The sequence below is a fragment of the Saimiri boliviensis genome, chromosome 7 (assembly GCF_048565385.1).
Source record: "Saimiri boliviensis isolate mSaiBol1 chromosome 7, mSaiBol1.pri, whole genome shotgun sequence".
NCBI lineage: Eukaryota > Metazoa > Chordata > Mammalia > Primates > Cebidae > Saimiri > Saimiri boliviensis.
Window position 1 is genome coordinate 78,440,835 of NC_133455.1, and position 27,553 is coordinate 78,468,387.

General features: G+C 39.1%; 1 protein-coding gene and 1 non-coding gene across 4 annotated transcripts; one reads left to right on the plus strand and one right to left on the minus strand.

Annotated features, from left to right (window-relative positions):
- Window positions 1-990: 990 nt before the first annotated feature.
- On the minus strand, window positions 991-27,542 carry KICS2 (KICSTOR subunit 2). 3 transcript variants are annotated; one of them, XR_012518475.1, is made up of 5 exons: window positions 27,236-27,542; window positions 21,349-21,634; window positions 8,158-8,969; window positions 6,645-6,847; window positions 1,949-2,019 (listed from the first exon to the last, which is right to left on the minus strand). XR_012518475.1 is itself a non-coding variant. In XM_074402845.1 (4 exons), exons 1-4 carry the CDS (start codon window positions 27,468-27,470, stop codon window positions 1,946-1,948), a joined length of 1,407 nt encoding a protein of 468 aa, XP_074258946.1. In that variant the 5' UTR covers window positions 27,471-27,542; the 3' UTR covers window positions 991-1,945. The 3 variants fall into 3 exon arrangements, 2 of the variants coding, with proteins under 2 accessions (XP_074258946.1, XP_074258945.1); XM_074402845.1 differs by lacking the exon at window positions 6,645-6,847 and having other exon boundaries at window positions 991-2,019; XM_074402844.1 differs by lacking the exon at window positions 1,949-2,019 and having other exon boundaries at window positions 4,516-6,847.
- On the plus strand, window positions 12,770-12,874 carry LOC120365161 (U6 spliceosomal RNA). Its single transcript, XR_005580177.1, has one exon. It is a non-coding gene; the product is annotated as a U6 spliceosomal RNA (small nuclear RNA).
- Window positions 27,543-27,553: the final 11 nt, after the last annotated feature.

The window sequence follows — 27,553 nt, forward strand, 5'->3', positions numbered from 1 at the left end:
TTCGTCACAGAGTCTCACTCTGTCACCCAGTCTGGAGTGCAGTGGTATGATCTTGCTTGGCTTACTAAAACCTGTGCTTCCCAGGTTCAAGCAATTCTCCTGCCTCAGCCTTCAGAATAGCTGAGATTACAGGTGCCTGTCACCACGCCTGGCTAATCTTTTGTATTTTTAGTAGAGACTGATTTCACCATGTTCAAGACCATGTTGGCTGGTCTCAAACTCCTGACCTCAAGTGATCTACCACCTCGGTCTCCCAAAGTGCTGGGATTACAGGTGTGAGCCACCACACCAGGCCCAACGTAACTTTTTAAGTTTAATATTTATTAAAATGTCCTTTGGTCACTAAACTCTTAGAGCCTATGGTAACACAAAGAACACTTATATCTATAATATGCTGAGTAGTACTTAATAAGGTGACCAATAAGACTTTAGAGCAAAAAATAAATTCATTTTAGAATAAAATTCTTTGGAAGAAGTAGAACGGAGTTCAGGGAGCAAAAAGAATCGCACAATATTTCCAACTGTTACAAAGCATGTTAAAGTATTATTAAAAATGGAAAGTAGTAGCTAGCAAATCTCTACTGTACCAAGATTTCACTGGATACCTTTAAAAGACCAAATAGGCCGGGCGCAGTGGCTCAAGCCTGTAATCCCAGCACTTTGGGAGGCCGAGGCGGGTGGATCAAGAGGTCAAGAGATCGAGACCATCCTGGTCAACATGGTGAAACCCCGTCTCTACTAAAAATACTAAAAATTAGCTGGGCATGGTGGCGTGTGCCTGTAATCCCAGCTACTCAGGAGGCTGAGGCAGGAGAATTGCCTGAACCCAGGAGGCGGAGGTTGCGGTGAGCCGAGATCACGCCATTGCACTCCAGCCTGGGTAACAAGAGCGAAACTCTGTCTCAAAAAAAAAAAAAAAAAAAAGACCAAATAACATTTTAAAATGCCAATATTTATAATGCATAATAAAATGCATCTTTTAGGGGTAAACATAATGATTTTAGATATTCTTTTTAAAAAATCCATCGGAGTATCATGGCTTTTCCAAAATTTGTAGGGGGTATAGGTTTCACGACTATTCACTGCCTGCTGGTTACAGCCCTCTCAGCTTCTGGACACCTAGGTGGTTGGAGCCAGATCACCTTATTTCAAGCACCAACCAAGCAGATACCATGATGGTCTTGGTCAACTGCAATATCACTACCCTTAACATAGTCGATGTTAAATTAATGAATGTTGAATATTAAAAATCATTCACAACTTTCCATCTACTTCTGCTTCAAAGGCTGCTCTAACACTGGCCACGCCTGAAATGACTGACACCAGGATGGCCGTAGGGGGTAAAGGGTGTGTCCTATATTGTCATATCTTGTCACTACAAAAGTGAAATGAGTCTAGACCGAAGCTGGATCAACCGGCTGAGTCATTATAAATCTTGGATCAAATTAACTACATTGTAGAATTCCTCTGCAGTGATTAGGACCAGCAATAGCAGAATTCACTCTCTAGGGACAAAGTTAGCAAAAGTCCCAATGATTATCTTCCTCTCCTAAATCAATGTCAAGTTGCCATCTTCCGTTTTCCTGCCACTCTTACTGCATGTCTAAACAGTCATATTCCAGAATGCACTCCCATGTAGTTGCCTCTTGTGATGCTCTTCTGAGTGGTATCATCACTTAGAACCCTAGCCCCAGATTCTGACATCAGGGAGGGACTACAGAAGGGGGGACTCATTTGCATCTCTTCATTTTCTAGCAGCGATGTTTTACACATATCATATGGTTTTAAATTTGAAATACCCTAGAAACAGACCTTGTTATAGAAGCAGATTGAAAAAATGTGCAGACAAGTCAAAATACTTGCATTAATGAAGCTTTATGGATTTACACCGTATCAAGAGAAGTCTCCAAAGGCAGAATTGCACATCAAGCCTATTTCTTCTGACTCATTTCCTCTGGAGAAGCAGCTTAGAATAATTCAGGCAAAAGGCCACGAAATAATTGCATTGGTAACAGGAACCTGGTAGAAAAGTAGAGAGGGAATTGCTAAATTAAACTCAACCTACAGGGCTTTCGTGGGGAGTCACATGGCATGCTTTTTCTTTCTCACTTAGGAGAAAAAAAATCTATTTTCTTACATTTTTACTTGAAGAAAAAAAATCAGAGGCTAATTTAATGCTTTTATACACTAATTACTGCAAATACACTAAGAGCGATCTTTTATATAAAAATTAAAAAATCACATAGTAAAAAATACACTTGAAAAATTTTAGTTTCGAGTAGCTTTTCCTGCCAAATAGCCTGCCAGATACATACAGCAATGTTTGGCTGCAGCTGCCCAGAGGCCTTGTGTTTATGAAGTGAATAGGATTAATTGTGGTCACCCTCTTAGTATCAACACTGACCTTTCCCCCTGTATGTATTCCTTCCTCACTGCCTGAAAAAAAAGTAACTGGTTATAAAAACAATCAAAATGAATGCTTTCAGATGCTGTTTCCCAAACTGGGTCAGACACTACTGGGATATGTCCTGGGTCTTGCAGGCAAGGGAAGAAAGGTGGCTAAAGCAGAATCTATGAGAAAGAAATCAGAAACTCAAGTAACAGGATGGAGCTGGGCACAGTGGCTCAAGGCTGTAATCCCAGCACTTGGGAGGCCTAGGTGGGCAGATCACCTTAGGTCAGGAGTTCACGACCAGCCTGGCCAACATGGAGAAACCCCGTCTCTACTAAAAATACAAAAATCAGCTGGGCATGGTGGTGCGCACCTGTAATCCCAGATACTCAGGAGGCTGAGGCAGGAGAATTGCTTGAACCTGGGAGACAGAGGTTGTAGTGAGTGGAGACTGCGCCACTGCACTCCAGCCTGGGTGATGGAGAAACGAAAGGTAAGACAGGATGGTAGGGAGAGAAGGAAGGAAGAGAGAGAGGAGAAGAAGAAAAGAGAAAGGGATATAGAGAAAGAATAAGAGAAAAAAGTGTGGAGGAAAATATTCAACAGTAATTAAGAGAGAAAATTAACCATGAGGAAGAAAAAAGGGAAAGTCATAATATTTACCAAAAAATATCTTGTGGTAAGGGAGAAAATCGCTGTTTATTTCAAATTCAGGGTCAAACCTAAGAGGCAGAAATCCTTATAAATTCTTTTAAAACTCCTCAGTGGGCCGGGCGCGGTGGCTCAAGCCTGTAATCCCAGCACTTTGGGAGGCCGAGGCGGGTGGATCACGAGGTCAAGAGATCGAGACCATCCTGGTCAACATGGTGAAACCCCGTCTCTACTAAAAATACAAAAAATTAGCTGGGCATGGTGGCGCGTGCCTGTAATCCCAGCTACTCAGTAGGCTGAGGCAGGAGAATTGCTTGAATCCAGGAGGCGGAGGTTGCGGTGAGCCGAGATCGTGCCATTGCACTCCAGCCTGGGTAACAAGAGCGAAACTCCGTCTCATAAAAAAAAAAAAAAAAAAAAAAAAAAAAAAAAAAAAAAAAAAAAACTCCTCAGTGTCTCTGCAAGATGCTAATGAACTAAATATGTTAAGAAGAAAGAAAAGAGAGAGAGAGAGAAAGAAAAGTAAAAGAATCAAAGATTTATCCATCCATTCCATATGAGCTATACTTCAAGATCTAAATAGTTAGAGGTGAAGTTTCTCTTTGTGGATGTATTCTGACTAATAATAAAAGGAATAACAATTAGAATATCACCATTTTGTAACCTCTAATGATATAATCTATCTAGGCAATGCCAGTTATTAGCTGCTTCCTAATAAAATCTACAACACCACTACACAAAGAAAAGCTGAATCTGATTAATCATCTTGCTCTAACTTCTAATATAAAGGGGGAAAAAAGATGAAAAACATGTTAAATGACAGTTCAAGGATTGCATCATAAAAACCCTGACGGTAAAAACCTTACAGAAGAAAGAAACTAAACATTCCCATCAAAAGGCAGAGATTGTTGTTCCTTTTCATCTGTCTTCTCTCCTCAGTTCTGACAGTAGACACTTCAAATACCAAGATATAAATAAGTTTAAAATGAGAATACGGAAAACACACACACACACACACACACACACACACACACTAGCAGTAAGCATAAGAAAGCTGGAAGGGCCAAAAAATCACTGGGCAAAACAGACTTTGGAGTAAGCAGTAGCAGTGTATATGGGCCTAATGACAGGTCTCCAAAATACGGGATGGAAAAACTGACAGAACTAAAGGAAGAAAATCACAAATCCACAAGCACTGTTGGAGATTTCAAACCACCTCACTCAGTAATTGATAGAGTAACCAAAGGAGGGGGGGGAAGAAATCATAATATAGGAGAACTAAAATGATGCTATCAACCAACCATAAAAATTTGGGAACAAAAACCACAAACATTCTAAAATGGCAAGAGTGAGTGGGTTGGTTAGGCATTTATCTGCCTCCTCTTCTAAACCAGTTCTCTTTCAAATGTGATAACTAGGTACAGGTTTGCCACAGGATTGAAGAGAAAGAAAAGAACAAGAAAGGTGCCAAATTTAAGGAAAGAGTGGTCCATCTTTTATTTATACAGCCTTCAAATCCCAGAAAGTTTCCAAAGCCTTTTTTATACACATTATCTCATTCCATCCCAACATTATCCTTTGAAAAGGCAGCCCACATTTCCTTATCCCCACTTCACAGACAAGGAAGTTGAGCTCAGAGGCTGATTTGCCAAATGAACAAAATCCTGAAAGTCTGTTGCTAGATCAAAAGGGTGGACATACTTTAAAGATCACCTGAGGGAATTCACTGGAAATGTAGTGGAATACCAATTATTTTCCTTCTAGAAAGTACGTTTTCTGTGGGACACAGTGGCTCACACCTGTATTCCCACTTGGGAAGCTAAAGAGGGAGGATCACTTGAGCCCAGGATTTTGAGAACAGCCTGAGCAACACAGTAGGACTCTATCTCTAAAATACTTTTCAAAATTAAGCCAGGTGTGGTCCTAACTACTCAGGAGGCTGAGGCAAGAGGATCATTGAGCCTGAGTTCAAAGCCACAGAGAGCCTTGATCATGCCACTGTACTTCAGTCCGGGAGACAAACCTTGTCGCTAAAAAAAAAAAAAAAAAAAAGTATTTGGACATACTTCCCCCAGTATGTCCAAATATCCAAAGCAATTATATTAAGAGTATTGGCTCCTTGGTTAAGAATTGGGCTTTATTTTCACACACTCCCTGAAGTCACACAGCCAGAGATCAGGTAGAAAATAGAGAGAACAAAGTTACAAAGCATGTGTCCAAACAGCAACCTAAATGAAATACTCCTGGACAGAAGCTTTGGCAAACTCGGTATTGACCATACTCCCAGTTACCCATAAAAACTTACCAAGTTGTGATTTAGAAACAGATTCAAAGAAAGCAGTCTGCAGAAAATATGCAGATTTACTGTTTTAATTAGCAAAACACAGACTTTACAAATCTCATTACTGTATTTGGAGACTAAATCTTAGAGTAAAATGACTTTGTTTCTTGGCTTGAACCAAATTATGTGGGTTTTTTTAATAATTAGAAAACTTTATTGAAGAGCTTAAGAAATAATTTAAGTATCAATATTGAATCTTCAAAAACTCCTCCAGTACAGTCTATGACAGCTGCACAGTAATTTGCCAATTTACGTTGTCTTAGATTTTCTTAATATTCACATCTGCCTTCTGATCTTTGAAATTCTTTTTGTGTTGTTTTAAAATAAATACATGATTCAAATATGTTCTAGGTGAGAACTGGTTATTTAAATAGGATATATGTGTTTTACTTATATCCCTCTCAGTGTTCCACTGAAGCATATATTCTTTTAGGTATTTGGGGGACTGTGTCATTAAGGCTAATGGTGGTTTAATCTAAGAGGAAAAAAATACATGTATACCAAGGAATATTTTTCAGTTTCTTGGCAAAACACAAAAGAAAGGAAAAGTGATTTGACTTTTTAGCTCCAATTGCTTTCAATTTCTTAGGTAAGGTAAATGTTGTAAAATCTGTTGAGTTTTTTTAATAGAACCTGAGTGAATAAAATGCAGAGGTAAATCACTACTTTCTATTTAAAGCAAATTGGCTTTTTACAAAGCTTATGACCATTTTTAAAGAAAAAGAAAAGAGGCCAGGTGCGGTGGCACATGCTTATAATCCCAGTGCTTTGGGAGGCCAAGGCAGGTGGATCATGTAAGTCCAGGAGTTTGAGACCAGCCTCAGCAACATAGTGAAACCCAGGTGTGATGGCTTATGTTTGTAGTCCTAGCTACTCAGAAGGCTGATGTGCGAGGATCACTTGAGCCTTGGAGGTTGAGGCTGCAGTGAATTGTGACTGTGCCTCTGTACTCCAACATGGACAAAGAACAAGACCCTGTCTTGACTCAAAAAAAAACAAGAAAAAGAAAACCACGTTCTCCCCAGAAAATAGGAAATAGGCCAACAGTTTCTTGGTTTTTGTTTGTTGTTGTTGTTTTTGAGACAGAGACTCGCTCTTTTACCCAGGCTAGAGTGCAGCTGCATGATCTTGGGTCACTGTATCCTCTGTCTCCTGGGTTCAAGCGATTCTCCTGCCTCAGCCTCCTGAGTAACTGAGATTACAGGCGCCTGCCACCACACCTGGCTCATTTTTGTATTTTTAGTAGAGACAGGGTTTTACCACGTTAGCCAGGCTGATCTTGAACTCTTGACCTCAAGTGATCCACTCATCTCAGCCTCCCAAAGTGCTGGGATTACAGGTATGAGCCACCACGCCCAGCTGGTTCTTCTTTCTTCTGCCAGGCAGGCCAGACAAGATGGGCAGGCTTCCTACATGGACTCGGAGGGGCTCTCTGGTCTCTGCTGATGGGGCTGGCATGCTAGCTGTGGACACCCAATACAACAGTGGCTCCATATAATCATGAGAAACAAGACAGATATGACCATTACATTTCACACAAACTTTGAAGGAGCCATCAAACAGTAACTATTCAATTACTCTTTGTGGCTTTTTATTTTGAATCAATAACCTAGAAGTGAAGGTCTTCACAGCCCATTATGCCTTCACTGATCCACCCACTTCCCATGAATACCTGCTGAATGAAAGGGATAAGGCAGCATGTGCTAAGATGCAGTGCTGCCTCTAAACATAGTTTATTGGTGGGGGCAGGCATGAAACCCAAGTTCAGAAGTGCTCAAGTACTCAACTATGAAGAAGTCTTTCAAGCACACAATTGATTTTTAGCAAGCATAGGGTATGAAGACCTTCATTTTGATTTTATAAAAGTAGGCTATGTTGCATGAGTCTCTAAAAGTGGCTGAAAAGCCGACTGCATGCTTTTAAGCCTAAAAATAACCAAGGAGTAGAGCCAAACATGTACATTTCAGCAGAAAAGTGATAAACAGAAAGCCAAGCAGATAATATGCTGAAGAAAGAAGAAAGCCCACATGATGGCTTATGCTGACTTTAAAACAGAGTCAAACATTCAAACATTCAAGAAGTGAAAACAAATGCAGTTAGGTGTGTTATCTCACCCCAAAAGAACCCATGGCTATTAAAGTTGTCAGGAGGATCTTCTGAACTGTTAAAGCCTGATGTTATGCTACCAATCTGATTCACCTTCAGTTTCAATAACTGATAGATATTTCTTACCAAGACCCTAATTTTGGCATCAACAATGTTAATTTATAGATCAGAATCATAAAACTACTAATTCCATGTTCATTTGCTAATTTATGAGATAGAAAACATAAAGTCCTTAATTCTAAAAAGACCATTTAATATCTCATCCCTATTATTCTTCCAGGAAGGAGGAAAAAATAGTTTTTGGAATTTCAGTAGAACATAATGTTTAGAACAACAGAAAACATAGGGGAAAAAACTCAAAGCTCAATAAATATTCAATCTACAAGAAATACAGGAAAATAGGGGAAAATACTGAAACTACTTTGCTGTACCATGGAGACACATGGTAGCCCAGGACCACTTCCTAGATGACTCTTTGGATACTTAATTCAGTTGGCCTTAATCGCTTATAAAGTGTGCAACACAGGTAGGGGGAATTTGTCCTTAATTTAGTTCTGAAAGAGGCATGAGTGGATGTAAACGCTAATCACAGACCACTGTAGATCATTAGGGCAATTAAGCAACAGTTTCTGGTCTTGAAACCCTTCCACACAAATCACCTGCTAACCTTTGGATCCAGGTTTCAGACTTGCGAACACTTTGGGGTTCTTAAGGGCAAGTGAGAGCTCATTGAGGAAGGAAATAAAGTGGGAGTCTCTTTCAGATTTCTTTGACTCAAAAATGATGACAATGGTAAAGTGAGGTTCCGGGCGGGTTAGAAAGTAGGTGCTCTGCACTTTGTCATCATAGAAGTGGACCACTTTCTCCAAGCTGTTCAGATCGGATGTGCGGTCCGTCATGATCATGATGACATTGGGCCAGTGCATGACTGGCCTGTCGCTGGGCAGAGACACTACGGCTGGATACTGGTCCACACCCTTGGGAGCCTCTCTGTAGGAATGGGGGTGGTGATAGCCGTGACCCTGAAAACTCTCAGAACCCCTGTTGTCAAAAATTAAGGACACATTGGCAGCGTCATATTTCCTGATGAAGCTGGAAATCTTTCCAAAGAAGTCTGGGTTAACTTTTGCTGTCAACGTTTTCATTTCTGAAGCAGTCGTTTGTCGGCTCAGGGCCTCATGAAAGTAAAAGCTAAACTTGGCAAGAAGCATGTTTTTGAGTTTCATCAGCCAAAGGAAAAGGTGTGGGGGCTGCACGGCCTTCTGAGACTGCCCTCCAAACAGATGTTTCTTTGTCTCCCGCTGTTTCTCAAAGATCTGGCCCCAGGTCTGCAGCTTGGTGTGCGCACTGTGCAAGTTAACCAGAGATGGGAGGAACTTCCATTCTGAGACCTGGGCCTGGGCTTTCAGGAGATGACACAGGACGTCAACTTCCAGCTGGAAACTGCTTTCCAAAGGACTGAGGATTGGGTGGTGAAATCTAAAGAGGGGAGGGAAATTAATAGAGATAAGTGGAAATGGTACTCCACTTGCCATACTGACATTTTTCTAACCACAGAGCAACAATATGGCCAAACAAATAATACTATGTTTGAGGACACAGGAAGAAAAAATGATTTATTTTGAAGTTCTGACATAATTTCACCATTTCAAAATTTTATCAACATCATATTCTCCTGTGGAAATGGCCTGAGAGTAGTGGCCACTTTCTTAACAGAATTACTGAATTAGCTACCATTCATTTTATTATTATTATTATTATTATTTATTTGAGACTGGGTTTTGCTCTGTCACCCAGGCTGGAGTGCAGTTGTGCAATCATGGCTCACTGCAGCTCAGCTCCTGGGCTCAAGTGAGCCTCTCACCTCAGCATCACAAGCAGCTGAGAATACAGGCACACATTCCATTTTCTGTAGAGACAAGAAGCCTTATGTTGCCCCAGCTGGTTTCAAACTCTAAGTGATCTTCCTGCCTTGGCCTCCCAAAGTGCTGGGTTACAGGTATGAGCCACCACACCTGGCCTAAATTAGCTATAATTCTTTCTGAGCATATTTTAGTTATTCTGGGAATTGTATGACTAACACAGTCATTGAAACAAGGCATGCTCTTTTCAGAGTGTGGTCCTAAAGAGGCAGAGGTAAAACAAAAAAAGTCACTAAAACATCAGTTGAAAGTGTAGATGACATATATAAACTATTTAATGGCATGACGCATTAAACCTATCTTGCAGATGAGAACACATACTGTAAACTTACATGTAAAACACTGTAGATAAAATAAATGTTTATTAAAGAAATACAGCACTTATCAGACAGCCCTTATTCAATCCTGGTTCCCAATCTCCCTTCATATTTAATTATGGTTAAAAACAAAATGGTGTCCGGCCTGGCCAACACGGTGAAAGCCCATCCTTACTAAAAACACAAAAATTACCCAAGCATGGTAGCATGTGCGCCTGTAATCCCAACTGCCCGGGAGGCTGAGGCATGAGAATCGCCTGAACCTGGGAGGCAAGGTTACAGTGAGCTGTGCACCACTGCTCCAGCCTGGGTGAAACAGCGAGACTCTGTCTCAAACAAACAAATAAACATATGGTGGCCAAGTAAGAAACAGCTAACACTTCAATCATTTTCCGCTTAACTTAGGATAAAACCCCAAATCCAGAAAAAGGCCTAGAGGGCATTGAATACTCTAGTTCCTTCCCAGTTTGAGCCAATTCCTATTCTTCTCACTTTCTCCAGATATTCAATAAATAACTGAAAATGCAATTATACTACAAGGAGTTCGAGACAGTAGTGTACTTTTACTTCCACTTGTCCTAGACAAAATATATAAAAGTTTTTGACGTTGTAACAGTGGCTCATTCCAGCATTTTGGAAGGTGGAGGCGAGTGGACTGCTTGAGCCCAGGAGTTCATGAGACCAGCCTGGGAAACATGGCAAAATCCTGTTCTCTACAAAACATTCAAAAATTAGTCAAGTGTGGTGGCGTGCACCTGTGGCCCCAGCTACTCAACTCAGAGGGCTGAGGTGGGAAGATCAACTGAGCAAGGTTGAGGATAGTGAGCTGTCATCACACTTCTGCGCTTGACAGAGTGAGACCTTGTCTTAAAAAAAAAAGGTTTTTGACTATGATCTATAGTAAAAAATACACTTCATGTTGTGACCAAGTACCTATATATAGAAATATTATTTTACTTCAATATTTACTGACTATATACAATGTACTCTTGATATCTTCTTATATATATTAAGTATATATTTAATATATTTTCTACTATATATATTAAATCAGATTACTACTCACTAAATTAACTTTATAACCCATGGATTACCACCTGCTGTTGGTAAAATACTATTTTACTTCAAATGTAATAGCAACATTTAGAGGGAAAAGAACATGATGTGAAACTATCCTCTCTTCCAGGCATGAGGGAAAAAGTGCAGAGGCCCTAGACAAGTGAGAGCATGACCCATTTTCATCAATACTGTACTCCTTCCTGATTCTTCAGGTCTCCTCGTCAGTCACTAGAAAAGCTTTCTCTGTCCACTCCCAGACGACGTCAGGTTCCCCAGTTACATCCTCTCATTTACTAATACCTCTCTCCCACTTTAGTAGCCTGACCATATAATTTCTCAGGGAAACTGAAACATACGGCCACCCCAGCTTTAAGCTCCTCCCCAAGCGGAAGTCACAGCTGCCTCCTCTATTGGCTCCTTTGTCTCTAGAACATTATGACTCAAGTAAAAATTCAGTCAATGTGGTGACCAACTATGTAAAGATCTGAATCCAAGTCTCTGCCTCATTGGTTCTGCCTGCGGTTATGAGGTGAAATAAGTTCTATAACAATGGAATAGAATGGCTCAGGAGAGTCCTTTCTGTACAGACCACATAGAGCTTTCTTGCTCAGTTTCTCTTCTGTGAAACAAACAGTGTCTCCCAGGCCTGGTACATGCTCCTTCTCCAGAAGCCTATGTCAAGCCCTTACACTCTTCCTAAAGATTCACAGTACCTGCAGAGGCTGTGGAAATGACCTCAGCAAGTGATCCCACTGTAAAGGCAGGGGAAGCACTTGTATTTATTGAGCATATCATATGTTCCAGGCACTATGGTAGATGATCTACAGGCCTGAGTGCATTTGATCACTTAATTGTTAATGAGATGGACACTTCTCACACAGCTCTGATTTGACTACTGGTGAAAAGGAAAATGCTGGTTATCAAATAAACAAATATGGAAAAAAATCATCTCAAGTATATCTAGGTTTTTAAAATATGTATATACTTAAATACTTAAGAGGATTATGGTTAAGAGAGTCCATACTAAGTTGAACACTATAAGACAGAAATGAATTATCAAGTGAAAGGTCATTATTCATGTGAAAAACACACATTGTTTTCCATCTATTATCTGCATTTTACATCAACATCCTTCCATCTGAGGAAGCTAAAACATGGGTGAGATTAAGTCTAATAATATACATAATCCATGGAATACTATGCAGCCAATAAAAAGGAACAAGCTCATGTCCTTTGCAGGGACATTGATGAAGCTGGAAGCCATTATCCTCAGCAAACTAATGTAGGAACAGAAAATTTAAACACTGCATGTTCTCACTTATAAGTGGGAGCTGAACAATGAGAACATATGGACACAGGGAGGTGAACAACACACACTGGGGCCAGTTGGGGGAGGGTGGCGTAGGGGAGAGCATTAGGGAAAAGAGCTAATGCATGCTGGGCTTAATACCTAGGTAATGGGTTAATAGGTGCAGCAAACCACCATGGCACACATTTACCTATGTAACAAACCTACACATCCTGCAAATGTACCCTAGAACTTAAAAACACTGAATTTAAAAAATACATATATAAATACACAAAAAAATCAGAAAGATAAACCAGATCTCAAATCTTCTAGCTCATGTGCTAAATTTAAACTTTTCAAACATTACATATTTTGGAATGAACACTAAGAAAGTTCAGGCTGGGAGCAGCAGCTCGCACCTGTAATCTTAGCACTTTGGCCAAGACAGGAGGATCATTTGGAGGCCAGGAGTTCAAGACCAGCCTGGGCAATACAGTGAGACTCCTGTCTCTACAAATACTTAAAAAAATTAGCCAGGCCTGGTGGGGTGTGCCTGTCGTCCTAGATACTTGGGAGGCTGAAGTGGGAGGACTGCTTGAGCCTGGGAGGTTGAGGTTGCAGTGAGCCATGATCACACCACTGCACTCCAGTGTGGACAGCAGAGTAAGACCCTGTCTAAAACAAACAAAAAACTCACTTCAGCAGCACATATACTTAAATTGGAATCGTACAGTGAAGATTAGCATGTCCCCTATACAAGGATAACACTTTTTTAATATATGTATTTTTAAAAGTTTTAAATGCACACACGCAAAATCCCATTATAATATAAGTCTCAAAATCCTTGAATTGTAAGAAAGGCTCCTACCACCTTAGCCTTTAGGCCCCTTGACACTTATAAGCATTAAATATCACAATCTTCTATAATCAGGGCTATTAAGAAAATTTGCCTAAAAACTGTGAACACAGTAAGACTGTTAATCACAGGATTAACGACATGAAATCAGAGAGAATTCTAGTACAAATAACACTGTTGTTATCCTTCTGCTTTCAGTTGGAAATCATCATTTATATCCAATGCTTAAGAGGACAAAAATTCCCTGTACAAACCTTCCAAACAAGCTCTTCCATAACATACACTAAAAGTGCTTAAATGCTCAACATTTATTGAAGATATGTGAATGTTGAAGCTATTTTTCATCCTCAAGAAGAGCTAAAAATTCACGTTAATGTTAGTCTGCCAAGACTTAGAGATTAGCATTATGATGTAGCATTTCCCTATTCCCACTCTGCCATGTGCCTCATAGCTATTCACAACTCACATTATAGGAGGCTCTGTTAAATGGTTGTAATCCAAAAATATCCACCTAAGCTACGGCAGCAAGCTTGAAAGAGTCTGAATAGTCTTAATACAGAATAAATTAACAACTATTTGCAGAACATCTGCTCTAAGGAAAGGAAAGAAGGAAGGAAGGAAGGAAGGAAGGAATTCTCCTTAGACTGGAGGAAAGTACAAAATGAATCGATTTGTGCAATATTCTAATGAAACACAAAACTCCATTTTAGAAACACTGCCTTTCTCCTTTGCAAATCTGTACCATGGAGTTCTTTCCAAAAAGTATATATTCTTATTTGTTTATTTATTTATTTATTTATAGGCAGGGTCTCACTGCACAGCTCACTGCAGCCTTAACCTTCCAGGTTCAAGGGATCCTCCCACCTCAGCCTCCTTAGCAGCTGGGACTACAGGCACAAACCACCACACCCAGCTAATGTTTTAATTTTTTGTAGACATAGGGTCTTGCTCTGTTGCCCAGGGTGGTCTTGAACTCCTAGCCTCAAGCAATCATCTTGCTTTAGCCCCCTCAAAGTTCTGGGATTACAGGTGTGAGCCACCATGCCTAGTCAAAATGATACTTTTTTTTTTTTTTTTTACATGTGCAGAATGTGCAGGCTTGTTACATAGGCATATGTGTGCCATGGTGTTTTGCTGCACCCAAAATGATAAATTTTATGTTACACATATTTTACCATGACAAAACAAAATCTGTAACATCTTATCTTTTAAAACAACTTGTTTACTAATTCTTAAATACCAATACATTGAGGATATAAAAAATTAATCAAGAGATTTTCCCTACTGGACCTTCCATGGCAGAAGGAGGTATTTATAATGAATACAAAGTAGAAAATAATACATTATTACACATAAGATAACATTTCAGAAGAAGGAGCAATTCCTTTTGGTTAAAAGATTAGGGAAGCCACAGAGGAGATAGCATTTGAATTGAGCCATGATGCTTAAAACAGCTAAGAGGTAGAAACAACTCAAATGTCCATTGACAAATGAATGGATAAAGAAAATGTGGTATATACACACAAATGGAGTATTACTCAGCCTAAAAAAAGAAGGAAATCCTGTCATACGTTACAACATAGATGAACCTCAAGGATATTATGGTAACTGAAATAAGCCAGTCACAAAAAGACAAATACCGTATGATTCTACTTCTATGTGGTATCTAAAGCAGTCAAACTCATGGAAACAGAAAACAGATCGGTGGTTGCCCAGGGCTGGCAGAAGGGAAAATGCTGCTCAAGAAGTACAGGGTTTCAGTGTCTCGAGATGAAAACATTCTAAAGATCTACTACAAAAGACTGTGAATATACTTAACACTACTGAACTGGATACATTAAAAAGGTTAAAATGGTAAGCTGGGGACAGTGGCTCATGCTTGTAATCCCAGCACTTAGGGAGGCTGAGGTGGGCAGGTCATTTGAGTTCAAGAGTTCAAGACCAGCCTGGGCATCACAGCGAAACCCCATCTCTACAGAAATACAAAAATTAGCTAGGCACAGTGATGTGTATCTGTAGTCCTAGCTACTCAGGAGGCTGAGGCATGAGAATCACTTGAGCCCTGGAGGTGGAGACTGTAGTGAGCTAAGATTAGGTCACTGCACTCCAGACCAGGCAATAGAGTTAAACCTGTCTCAAAAAAAAAAAAAAAAAAAAAAGATGGTAAATTTGACATTATGTGTCATTTTTTTAACCAAAATAAAAAAGGCAGGGGGAAAGAGTAGGCAGGATTTTGCCATGTGAAGACAGAGGCTTGATTTTCCAGCCCCAAGTTTCTCCCACCCATGATTCCTCAACCTTTGTTGTGTAACTCTGCAGCTCCTTTCCTACCCATGGAATATAGACTGGACGAAGTAACTTGCTTTGGCCACAGATCCTAACAGAATAGATGCAAGCAAAGGCTTAAAATGAGTTTAGCTGGGTCATACTTTTGCACTTTGAACATTGGTACTAGGTAGCTACTTCCCCTCTAACTGTGGGCTCAGAATGAACGCGTATGGAGGAGACCTAAGCCCAAAGCTCACAGTTAAAAGTCAGCCCCAATGAGACCAACAGTGTTAAGCAGACTCATAAACCCTGCTCAGGTCAGCCAACATCCAGTACACCTGCAAACCCGCAAGTATAAATTTGGAGGTCTGTTATGCAGACTTATTGTAGCAAATAGCAAACTGATACATGACAGAACAATAAAAAGACATTCTACACATAAAAATAACAGACGCCCAAGCAGACAGAGAGGAAATGGCAAATCCTTATGGGGAATATACTTAATATTAGACTATGGGGCTGTTTCTGGACTTCTGGTTAAAATTCTCAGTGTTTTCTCTTTTAAGTTTCTTTCGGCCGGGCGCGGTGGCAAAGCCTGTAATCCCAGCACTCTGGGAGGCCGAGGTGGGTGGATCACGAGGTCGAGAGATCGAGACCAACCTGGTCAATATGGTGAAACCCCGTCTCTACTAAAAATACAAAAAAGTAGCTGGGCATGGTGGTGCGTGCCTATAATCCCAGCTACTCAGGAGGCTGAGGCAGGAGAATTGCCTGAACCCAGGAGGCAGAGGTTGCGGTGAGCCGAGATCACACCATTGCACTCCAGCCTGGGTAACAAGAGCGAAGCTCCGTCTCAGAAAAAAGAAAAAAAAAAAAAAAAGTTTCTTTCTTTCCTTTTGAGATAGAGTCTGTCGCCCAGGCTGGAGTGCAGTGGTGTGATCTCAGCTCATTGCAGCCTCCACCTCCTGGGTTCAAGTGATCCTCCTGCCTCAGCCTCCCAAGTAGTTGGGATTATAGGCACATGCCACCACACCCAACTAATTTTTGTATTTTTAGTAGAGACAGGGTTTTGCCATGTTGGCCAGTCTGGTTTCAAACTCCTGACTGACTTCAAGTGATCCACTCACCTTGGCCTTCCAAAGTGCTGGGACTACACGTATGAGCCACCACACCCGGCCCTTTGAAGTTTCTTTCTTTATACTAAGACTTTGGTGGCAATGTGGAGCATTTGATGGGAGGTAGCAGATGAATCTGAAAAGATAGGCTGAGGCAATATCATGGAAGATCTTCTTGAGTCTTCACTATTAAGATCTAAGCAAGTCAAATGCCTAGGAGAGAGTGCATTCCACAGAAATCGTACTACTATTAGTTTTGCTTATGAAATTTTCATTGGGCAATAATTAATCTTGTTGAACTATATACATGCAATTAACAAAATGTCTTATTAACAGCCTTATCATCAAAAATCTTTTTTTGATGAGAAGTGGGTATAAAAGCTAAATAAACCATAGTTCTGACTTTTGTGAGAATTTTCTGAATTAAAGCATTCAGATAAAGAAACTGTGATTCCTAAAATGCAAACACAAATATACGTAGATCAACTTTTAATGTTCTTTAAATTCAAGCTATAAAATTATTAGTAAAGAATTAAAATCACAAAGTGGTTTACTATTGCCATACCATAGAGATTTTTAAAATGGTCTACAATGCATAAGTGATGGCTCTCTTCTTTCTTTAAAAGTATTATTTCTTAATATTATAGTCTTGATTTAGGAGAGTAAATATTAATTTGAATTTACAACCTATCTTCCAAATTTGTTTTAACCATGAAACAGAAAAGTTGGCCAGAATTTTCCTTTATACCCACAAAATAATAAATAAATGTGTAAAAAATTCTACAGAATCAGAAAATGTTCCATTGGTGATTCTTTGGAAAACAAAAACAAAAACCCAAGTTCTACTGCTCCTCAAAAGTACTCAAGGAATAGGAGATATTCTGACCCTATACAAGCTGACTTCATGTTTCTTCTGCTAAATGGCACACAATTAAATTTATGTAATAATTATATTATTAATATAGTTCGTTAATAATTCAATTTGAAATGGAGAATCACAAATGACTGTGATTCCTAAACAAGAACTTATATATGCTTAATAATGTTATAAATTGGCCAGGCACAGTGGCTCACACCTATAATTCCAGCACTTTGGGAGGCTGAGGAATGTGGATCACCTGAGGTCAGGGGTTTGAGACCAACCTGGGCAACATGGTGAAACCCTGTCTCTACTAAAAATACAAAAATTAGCTGGGCATGGTGGCAGGCAGTAATCCCAGCTACTCGGGAGGCTAAGGCAGGAGAATCGCTTGAACCCAGGAGGCGGAGACTGCATGAGCCAAGATTGCACCACCACTGCACTCCAGCCTGGGCAACAAGAGTGGAACTCCATCTCGAAAAAAAAAAGTTATAAATTTACCCAAAAAAGAAGCATTTAACACCATTCTACTGTGAACACAACTGGCTTCCAGAAGAAGAAAAACAAAATATACTTTCCATTCATCTATGAAAGCAGACTAGACATTGCAATCACTCACATAGGATCTACGTGTCAAATCAAGGCCAGAGGTTTCAATTCCATGCTATTCATCATGCTTATTAATTTTTTAATACAAAGGCATTTCAGCATTTGAAACAAAGTACTATTCACAAAATTTGTTACAAGAGTTCTGACATGGATCAGCTACATTGGGACAAATAAACTTTCCCTGAAAGATAAATGTATCCTTTGGGAAGAGGATTAACTTTTTCAATACAGCAGAATACCAAAATATGAATTATTTCTCTAGAACACTGAAACCATAAAAGAGAAATGTGTGGTATAGCACAGATGCCAAATCAAAAAGGCTATAGAAAAAAGCATGTTAACCTAGCAAAGGGCAAAAAATCATGTTAGTTTACACATAAAGGAATCCCACTTCCCAAAGAAAATCATTATAGAGAAGTTCAAATTTTCAGAATTCCTTAATGAATTTATGTTGTTCAAATTAACCCAAAGCCTCCAATTTAGATCATTTTCAGACTAGTATGTGTCTATGATCAGTCCATTCTCTATTAATTAGAGAAACACAGCATGGGCGGAAAATGGAAATGGTAGGCGAAAAAAGACATCTCTTGTCCATACTGTAATCCAGTTCCCTCTGACTCGATCAATATTCACTGAGGATGAGGGTTACAAGTAAGAACTGCCCTAAGAGCTTTTGAAAATTAAATCTGCAGGGAAAGGGAGGGACCCTTACGGCTCTGGGAAGTGGGGTATTTCAAAGAAGGTTTAAAGATGATGGGGCCTGGTTACGTGGCTTACACCTGTAATCCCAGCACTTTGGAAGGCCAGCGCAGGAGGATAGATTGCACGTGGGAGTTCAAGACCAGCCTGGGTGATACAGCAAGACCCTGTCTCTGCAAAAAATAAAATAATTATCCAGGGGTGGTGACATGCTCCTGTAGTCCTAGCCACTTGGCAGGTGGAGGTAGGAGGATCACTTCAGCCCAGGCAGTTGAGGCTGTAGTGAGCTGAGATAGTGCCACTAAACTCTAGCCTGGGTGACAGAACAAGATCTCATCTCAAAATAAATAAAGAGAATACGGTACAAATCTAACAAAATGAAACCAGTTAGTATCAATCATTCATAGGAGACACACACATGCACATACACACACACACACATACACACACACACACACACACACACACACACACACACACACCCATAAGGTTCAATACCTGTTCTATCCTGGAGTTGACATCTTTCTCTTAGTTACCCAATTTTTTTGGTGCTGACCATGTATCATTATCACAGGGAACTTTGAAAACAGAGGTTTCTGGGCACATAATCCAGAACCACTAAATTTTACCTTCTTAGGGAAGAGGAAAAAGGGCCCAGGGATGGGTATTTTTCTTAAGCTTCCCAGAGAGTTCAGCATATCACTTTTACATTAGCATTTGGGACTCACTATATGAGATCTCTTCTCCTTAGGAATCATATCCTCAACTGTACTTCAGTTGTGGGGTTTCAAAAAACTATTTTATCAAAAGAAAACATACTAATCAGATAGGAGGGGAAAAAAAAGAGAATATTTCCCAAAATATAAAATGTTTAAGTGTCTAAAAAAAGTAAGTGTATACATTTATATGCATAGCCTATTTCACAGGAATGACAGTAATAACTTGCTAACTTTAGGCAGGGTGCAGTGGCTCATACCTATAATCCCAACACTTTGGAAGCCTGAGGCAGGCGGATTATTTGAGGTCTGGAGTTCAAGACCAGTCTGACCAATATGGTGAAACACCATTTCTACTAAAGATACAAAAAAAATTAGCCAGGCATGGTGACGCATGCCTGTAATCTCAGCTAATCAGGATGCTGAGGCAGGAGAATTGCTTGAACCCAGGAGTCGGAGGTAGCACTGAGTCAAGATCGTGCCACTGCACTCCAGCCTGGGCAACACAGCAAGACTCTGTCTTAAAAAAAAGAACCTACTAACTGTAGTTGCCTATTAAAGAGGTAAACTAAGTGGCTAAGGGGAAGGGAGAGAACTTTCCATTGTATTATACTTAATAAACATTGAACCATGTGAACATATTATATATCAATAATAAATAAAAAGAAAATTTAGAATATATCATAAAAATCAAAGAGACACAATAATAAAAAATAACAAGCAACTATAAAGAACATTTTGGGGACAAGTGGGGAAATCCAAATATGGACTATGTATTATACAATGGTAGAAAATAAGTGTTAAATTTCCTAAGTGTAGAAACTGGGTTTTTTCATTCAAAACTGTGTTATGATGATGTATGGTTCTTAGAAGACAAAATCTGAGTATGTAGGAGGAAAGTGTCATGATGATTGCATTTTACTTCCAAATAACTCAGGGAAGAATGATCATATACAGAAAGAGATAAGGCATATGTGGCAAAATGTTAACAATTTGTGAACACAGGTGAAGGATATTTGTATGTTCATTGTACAATTGGTTTTTTTAATAATAGCTTTACTGTTAATTACTTCATGTACCATCCTTTTAAAGTGAACAATTCAATGGTTTTAATATATTTCCAGAATTGCACAACTATCACTTTTAGAAAAGTTTCATGGTCCCCAAAAAAGCAATCCAGTGCCCATCAGCAATCACTCCTCCTTCCCCTCCAACTCCCGGCATCCATTTTCTGTGACTATGAATTTGTAACCTACTTTCTGTGTTTATGACTTCGTCTATTCTGGATATTTCACATAATGGAAATTATGCGATTTCCATGTGGTCTTTTATGACTAGCTTCTTTCACTTAGCATAATGTTCTCAAGGTTCATCTATGTTGTTGCATGTGTCAGTACTTCATTCCTTTTTATTGCTGAATAATATTCCATGTATGGATATACCACATTTATTTATCCATTCATCCATTGGTCAAATTTAGGTTGTTTCTGCCCTTTGGCTATTATAAATAATGCTGCTATGAACATTCATGTCAATGTTTTTATGTGTGGAACTATGTTTTCATTTTGCTTGGATATATGTCTAGGAGTAAAACTGCTGATCATATGGTAACTATGTTCATTATATTATCCTTGTAACTTTTTACAGCATTAAAAATTTCAAAATCAAAATTTAAAGAAAAACTTTTATAAAGAAAGAATAGGCTGGATACAGTAGCTCACACCTGTAATCCCAGCACTTTGGGAGGCTGAGGTGGGTGGATTGCTTCAGCTCAGGAGTTTGAGAACAGCCTGGGCAACGTGGAGAAACCCTGTCTCTACCAGAAATAAAAAACAGTATTTGTTGTGTGAACACTTTCCTAAGCAGCAAAATCAGTTACAATACAAGGTTTATGATTACTTCATTCTTCATTCATTCTCAGTCTTTCGCTATTGCTTAGAGAAGTATGCAGCCAGTGTGGTATTAACTAAGACTAATAAAGGTGACTAATGTATACCTGTTGATTAATGAATATGTATAAAATGTAACCCAGTTATTTATTTCACAGTTATTTCATCATAGATTTTCGTAACAATGTGGAGAAAAACTCTGAGCTTGTGTGGGATTGGTAGGACAGCCATGTTTTCTCCCTCCCCACTCCCCACACTGACCTGGAGTTGTATTTTTTTAGGATAGCATCCAAAAGGCCAACGAGCTCTTCAGCATTGATGAACTTCTGTGTGCTGAGGGTGTACATCTTCTCATAGAAGTCTGCGATCTCCATCCGAGCCTGAACAAAGAAGCAGAGCTGCTCTGACAGGTGGGAAAGGAGTTCTTCCACATGAGTAACAGTCCCACCCAGGGCACCACGGCCAGTCACCACCTTCTTCAGCTCATTATGCAAGGAAGTATAGATGGTGCGGATGGAATCCTTCCTGCTGAAGAAAGACTGGCTCCCTGGTAGGCAAACAACATAAGCACATGACAAGTAAGAAAGAGAAACCATAACTACCAAACACCTACCAGCATCCAAAAGCAAAGAATCCAAACCAACTGAGCTCAATGAGTTTTCATCTACCATATTCTCTGTCTCCTATGATTGAGATATAAATACTTTATAATTCATAATTTTCCTGAGAAATAAGCTAAGCGAATACCTGATGTAACTCATTACTGTAGCAATGGACCTGCGTACGATATGCTTGCCCATGTACCAATTCTCCCCCAACCCAATTCAATGAGGATTCAGATTTAGAACATAATTAACCTAGCAAATAATACCAGCTGGAACTAAAAAGCCTCTCTTACACATAAATGTATTCAAAACAAAAGAACACAAATTATGAAACACTGTTATTCCTGGTAAGTCACAATTTTTTGTTTCTGCTTTAGAGTTGTATTTTCCTTTGAATCTTATCTTTTAGATCATACCAGAAAATTGAATACATACACATATATTCCCTTTATGCAAGAAAACAGACCACTGGGTTCCCAGGAGAATAAAGAAAATCTTAGCACTATTGACAAGACTGACAATATACGCTATAAAATAATAAGGACCACATTGTGAATTATTAAGACCAGGAACCAATTATAAATAACTGCTGCTGTAACTAGGGGGTTCCAAAGAAAATCAGCCAAAAATAAGACCAAAAACACCTTCACATAGTCAAAAAGGATCAAATAGCATAGATATCATTTACTCACTTCTGTATTTATATATCACCAATTACATTTCTAATTATAGCCAGCTTCATGGATGTTTCCTTAAGCAATTCTCTACCCAACAAAGGGCCAGAGGCAAGACATTAGGAAAAAGAAAAGAAACAGGACAGGTTTAAAACACTCATTTCTAGCAAAATTAAAAAAAAAAAAATCTCAGAGATGGACAAGAGTTAAATTTTCTCTTCAAAACAACATACTCAATTACAGGAATATGTTTTCTAAAAACCTATATGGGTACAGGTGGTCCAATCATGACACCAACATATTCCTGTAATTAGGAATAAAAATTATTTATCAAGGCATTTGTAAAATATCCTCTTAATTAATGAACCACTTCACAATATAGATTTTAATTCATTGCTTGGTTTATGTTTCAAGAAATGAATCTTCCTTCCATTACTACTAGGGTAACCAACTTGTCCTAGTTTACCCAAGACTTTCCAGGTTTTAGCACTAAAAGTCCAGCTTCTCAGGAAATCTTTAGTCTATAGGGTTTTAAAACAAAGTCCCCCATCCTGGAATCCCTCAACCCTGGGCAAATCTGAACAGTTGGTTACCCTACTTACTTCTGACACTCCAGCCAAACTACTGATACTTTAAAAAGTATTTTTCCAATACACTGTCTAAACCAGGGGTGTCCAATATTTTGGCTTCCCTGGGCCACATTAGAAGAACTGTCTTGGGTCACACATAAAATACACTAACACTAACCATAGCTCATGAGCTAAAACAAACAAACAAACAAAAATACACAAAGAATCTCACAGTGTTTTAAGAAAGTTTATGAATTTGTGTTGCACCACATTCAAAGCCATCCTGGGCTGCATGTGGCCTGCGGGCCACAGGTTAGACAAGCTTGTTCCAAACAGACCGAGTAACTGGCACATCATCTACAATACCATCAAAACCTATATAGGTACAGATGGACCAGTCATGACCCCAACATCCCATATGGAACTGTACCCTGCAGGGTTTGCCTTCCTCCCACGCCCATATTCAGTCTAATTCTGCCAATTTTGTAGAGTGACAGGTACAAAATAAATAGGCCTCTGTGCCCACATCTAGGATAAAACATCTCAGCTTAGGAGGGTAATAAGAGTATTATGTAAAAACTAAAAGCTGTGCAGGTCTGAAAGACTTGGTTTCAAACCCCAGCTCCCATGATTATAGGCTATGTTGATGTGCAAACTACTGAACTACTATGAGCTTTAGTTGCTATTTTTAACATAAAACTGTGATAAAGCTAAGAAAACAAAATGAAGTAACATTTGGTGTGTAATGTGCCTGGAACAAAGCATATATTCTATAATACTAATCCCTTTCCCTTCTACTTGTAACTGATATATTTTTTTAAACTTCTAGTAATAATACATAATTGAGCTTCTGAAACTGTGGTGAATTGCGAGCGTCAAGTACTAGAAAAAGAATAGCTATCTACTACTGTTAAACAGGGTGGCCTTGGTGAAAATTTTAATTTTCCATTGAAAAAGGATATCATCTGTTTCTAGGACTTCTGGGAGAAAAAGAAAAAAAAAAGGATACCTAACTTCATCAGATTACCCTTATCTGGGGTAATGGAAACACTACATTAATACAAAGAATACCTTTAAAAGCTTATCGATAAACACTAATCACCAGTATGTGAAACCACGTAAAGTGAAACTACTATATGGAAGAGACAGACCATCAACACATTTCTTTTAAACAGTTCTCTTTTCTTAAAGCTCTCAAGAATGCAATCCTATCTGTTGACTATCTTGGTTTGGAATATCCAATGGGGACTGGCCTTTCTTCATGTTGGAAAACAAGGAATCAGAAACATCCAACTTCTATCTCTTTTCAGTGTTTTGAATTTATAAAATATTATTATTTTGAATGATTTCTAGAAGGCTTTAGTTATAAGTGCTCATAATTTCTCAAGATTTCAACAGTTTATCTCACATTATGAAATTTTAAGTGTATTAAAGGAGCGTGTAAAACATCTTGCACATTTTATTCTCCAGCTTCTTGCTAATAATAATTTTTAAACATCAGTTCTCAAGTTAAGTCATTTTCTGCTATGCTAAATTTCAGCAACCAGAGGTTAAGAAAACTCTCCAGGAATGAAACAAAGAGAAGAAAAGTATGACCTTCTAAAATTATCCACAGGTATTGAGTCAGCATATTTTAATCACTGATCCTTCCCCAGACAGGTAGTATTCTCTCAAAGGAAAGAGAAGGCCCCAAGATAAGGGACCTACTCAAAGTTTTTTAGTAACAGGGTCAAGACAGGAACAGAAAGCTCCCTGTCAGGTCTATCCTTTGTCTAAAGGCCCTGCTTGCTTCTTTCATCAGGATTCACTGCTAAGGCCTCAAATAAATACCAGCCATAAGAGAGGTTAAAAAAAGACTCACTTTTTACTTGAAATTTGCTAAGACAGTAGATCTTAAGTATTCTCGCAATATACACATGTAAGAAGGTAGGAAGGGAGGGAGATAGGTAGCGAGGGATGGAGGGAGAGAACTGTGTAAGGTAGGTGATGGATATATTAAGTAGCTTGATTGTGGTGATCATTTCACAATTTATATATACATCAAAACATCAAGTTGTACAACTTAAATATATACAATTTTATTGTCAATTATATCTTACTAAGGCTAAAAAAATTTTCAGAATTATGTTTTAAATTTTTTAAAAGCATGCATAAACTCTTTGTTTTGCTTTCTAAAGAAAACTACATAAATGCTCTAATGAGCAAAGTAGCTGGAGAACATGGGAATGTTTTAAATGGCAACACAAAAGTTTTCCCCTTAAGTTTTTAAGGAAATAGACAGCAAACCTGATAATTGTGAAGTCATATTGTAAGCACACTGATATCATATATACTCTAGTACCAAAAAATGTATGTGCAAAGATAAAATTTAAATTCTGGAACTTATAAACATACTGTATATGTAAATAAGTTATGAAGCATTAAATACACCATTTTAAGACTATTTACTCAGAAGTGAGAGCCCACGTGGGAACCTAACAGTGCCTGGGCATGTTTCATAGTGCCAAATGTTGTGTAGGTCAGTTTCAAGGCATAGCACTCATGCTCATCCATGTCAGCTGGGGTTCAAGCAGAAATAATCAATTTACACACTGAGGACCACTTTACTAAGAACCCAAGTCAGAAACTGTGAAGATCTTATATACACATTCTTACACACAGGGCAGCCAGTTCTGTTTACATAAAAACCTGGCTCATCCAAGTTAAAACTAGAGTAGATTTTTTTAAATGAAGTCAATAAGTAGACTTTAGAGAATTCCGCTGAACCGGCTCAGGTTATATGCAAAATTGTATGTACATATATATTTTTCTGGGAAGTGAGTACACAGCTTTCATCAGATTTCCATGGATAAGCTAAAAAAAAAAAAAAAAAAAAAAAGCAAAGAATCATGGCACTTGAATCAATCACCATTCTTTGAGGTGTAGGAGTCTAAAAACAACTAAGACAACTAAATATTACCATATTACCTACCTTCAGTATTACAGCTAGAATCCACCCCATTTTCACATATATAAAAATCACATATATGCATATTATAGGTAAATTACAATTTACATACACATTTTTAATAAGTTATATGAATACAAACTCAACCTGACAGTTCAAAGGCAGGTATTTTGGTTTGGACTTTATCATCTAACAAACACAATTGCATATATCTATAGAAGGGGGAATAATACTACCATTAACCACAACTGCAAATTTGTGAAATTCCATTGTAAAAAGGGGAGAAAAATAAGGTGAAACTATCTGACCAGTTGTTAATAAATTAGCATACTAAAGAAGAATGTATAAATCAACATATTTGCCACAGCAATTAGGATCCCAGAAAGCCCTGTTCCTTGAGCGTTTACTGAAAGCTCAGTAAGATATACATGGTCACCTTCAGGCAATATAAGGAAAGCTGGGGGTTGGTTGGGGGAAGAGGATGGAGAATCAAAATGAAATCTACACCAATTTTACATTTCTATTCCCTATATTTTATATAGGTGTCCTTCATTCACACCAGACCCATGCCTCTGAAAACTGAAGAGTCTAAAATAGGCCAAAGTACTGACTCTAAAGCCCCTAAGATTCAAATATATTTATTGTCATAATTAAGCAGTAATACTATTTTGTATGCATAATTCTTGCCTTTTACATCTATTATTTCCTTCTCATCTACTCATACTTATTGCTTTTACTAGTGAAAATCAGTTGAATCAGCTCTTGAATCTTATTTTCAGAGGCAAGATGTACTTGAGGTACTAAGAGTGTTTACCATTTTTCCCTTCAGTCTCCTCTTGCTAGTGTTAGGCATATTTCTTGCCTTTCCTGTCCAGTATTCGTTTATTACTTTAGTCATTAAATATGTATTGGGGCACTATGAAGACGGGTAGGAATCCAAATGTGACTATCGGGCCTTAATCTTAAGAGGCCACACAATAAGCAGTGTTCAGTAATAGAATTAGATTGTTTTGCAAAGTTTTGCTTCTCTGGCTGCAGCGTCACTAATTAGAAGAATGAAGACATAGTTTGGTTAACTTCTCATTTATGGCACCAATCCATGCACGAAGCAAAAGGGCAAACCCTTGGGTTTGGGTCACAGCCCTGCAAAGAGCATCTACCCAGTCCGCCAATCTATCAGCAGCGCAGGCCGGTGGGCGGGTAGGAAAGGAACGGTGGGAGGAGACCTGGGAATGCCGAGTCGAGCCTGCGACTAGAAGTGACACAGAGACAGGAAACTCAAGCCATTGCCGACTGGGGAATATACCCCCTTTCCTTCCTCCTCAAGGGTCTCAGGGGGCGGGGCGGAGGTACCTAGTTTCTGCCCCAGGTAGGTGAGGCTGTGATAGACCTTCTCGGCCGCGGCCAGGTGCGCCAAGGCCGCCAGCAGCGACAGCCAGCTGCCCCCCGCGCTCTTGTTGGCCTCTCGTTCCTTCTCCACATTGTCCTTAGCCTTGTCGTAAGAGAAGATACCCAGGTGAGAGAAGAACGTCTCCAGCACCGCCTGTTCCACCGGGACCGGGGCGGCCAGCGGGATAGACTCCCCCATGCGAGCTGCGCCCCATACAAGCTGCGCCCCAGCTCGACCCACGTGGCTCTCCTCGGCCTCGCACTTCCGGGTTCTGAGGGAAC

Excerpts from the sequence above, each read along its gene's own strand:
- KICS2 (XM_074402844.1), bottom strand. The coding sequence starts at position 27,470 with ATGGGGGAGTCTATCCCGCTGGCCGCCCCGGTCCCGGTGGAACAGGCG. Across the intron at positions 21,635-27,235 it reads CTACCTGGGGCAGAAACTAG|GGAGCCAGTCTTTCTTCAGC; the intron begins GTACCTCCGCCC and ends TTTGCCTACCAG. Across the intron at positions 6,848-8,157 it reads TCTGAAACCTGGATCCAAAG|CTAGCATGCCAGCCCCATCA; the intron begins GTTAGCAGGTGA and ends GGGTGTCCACAG.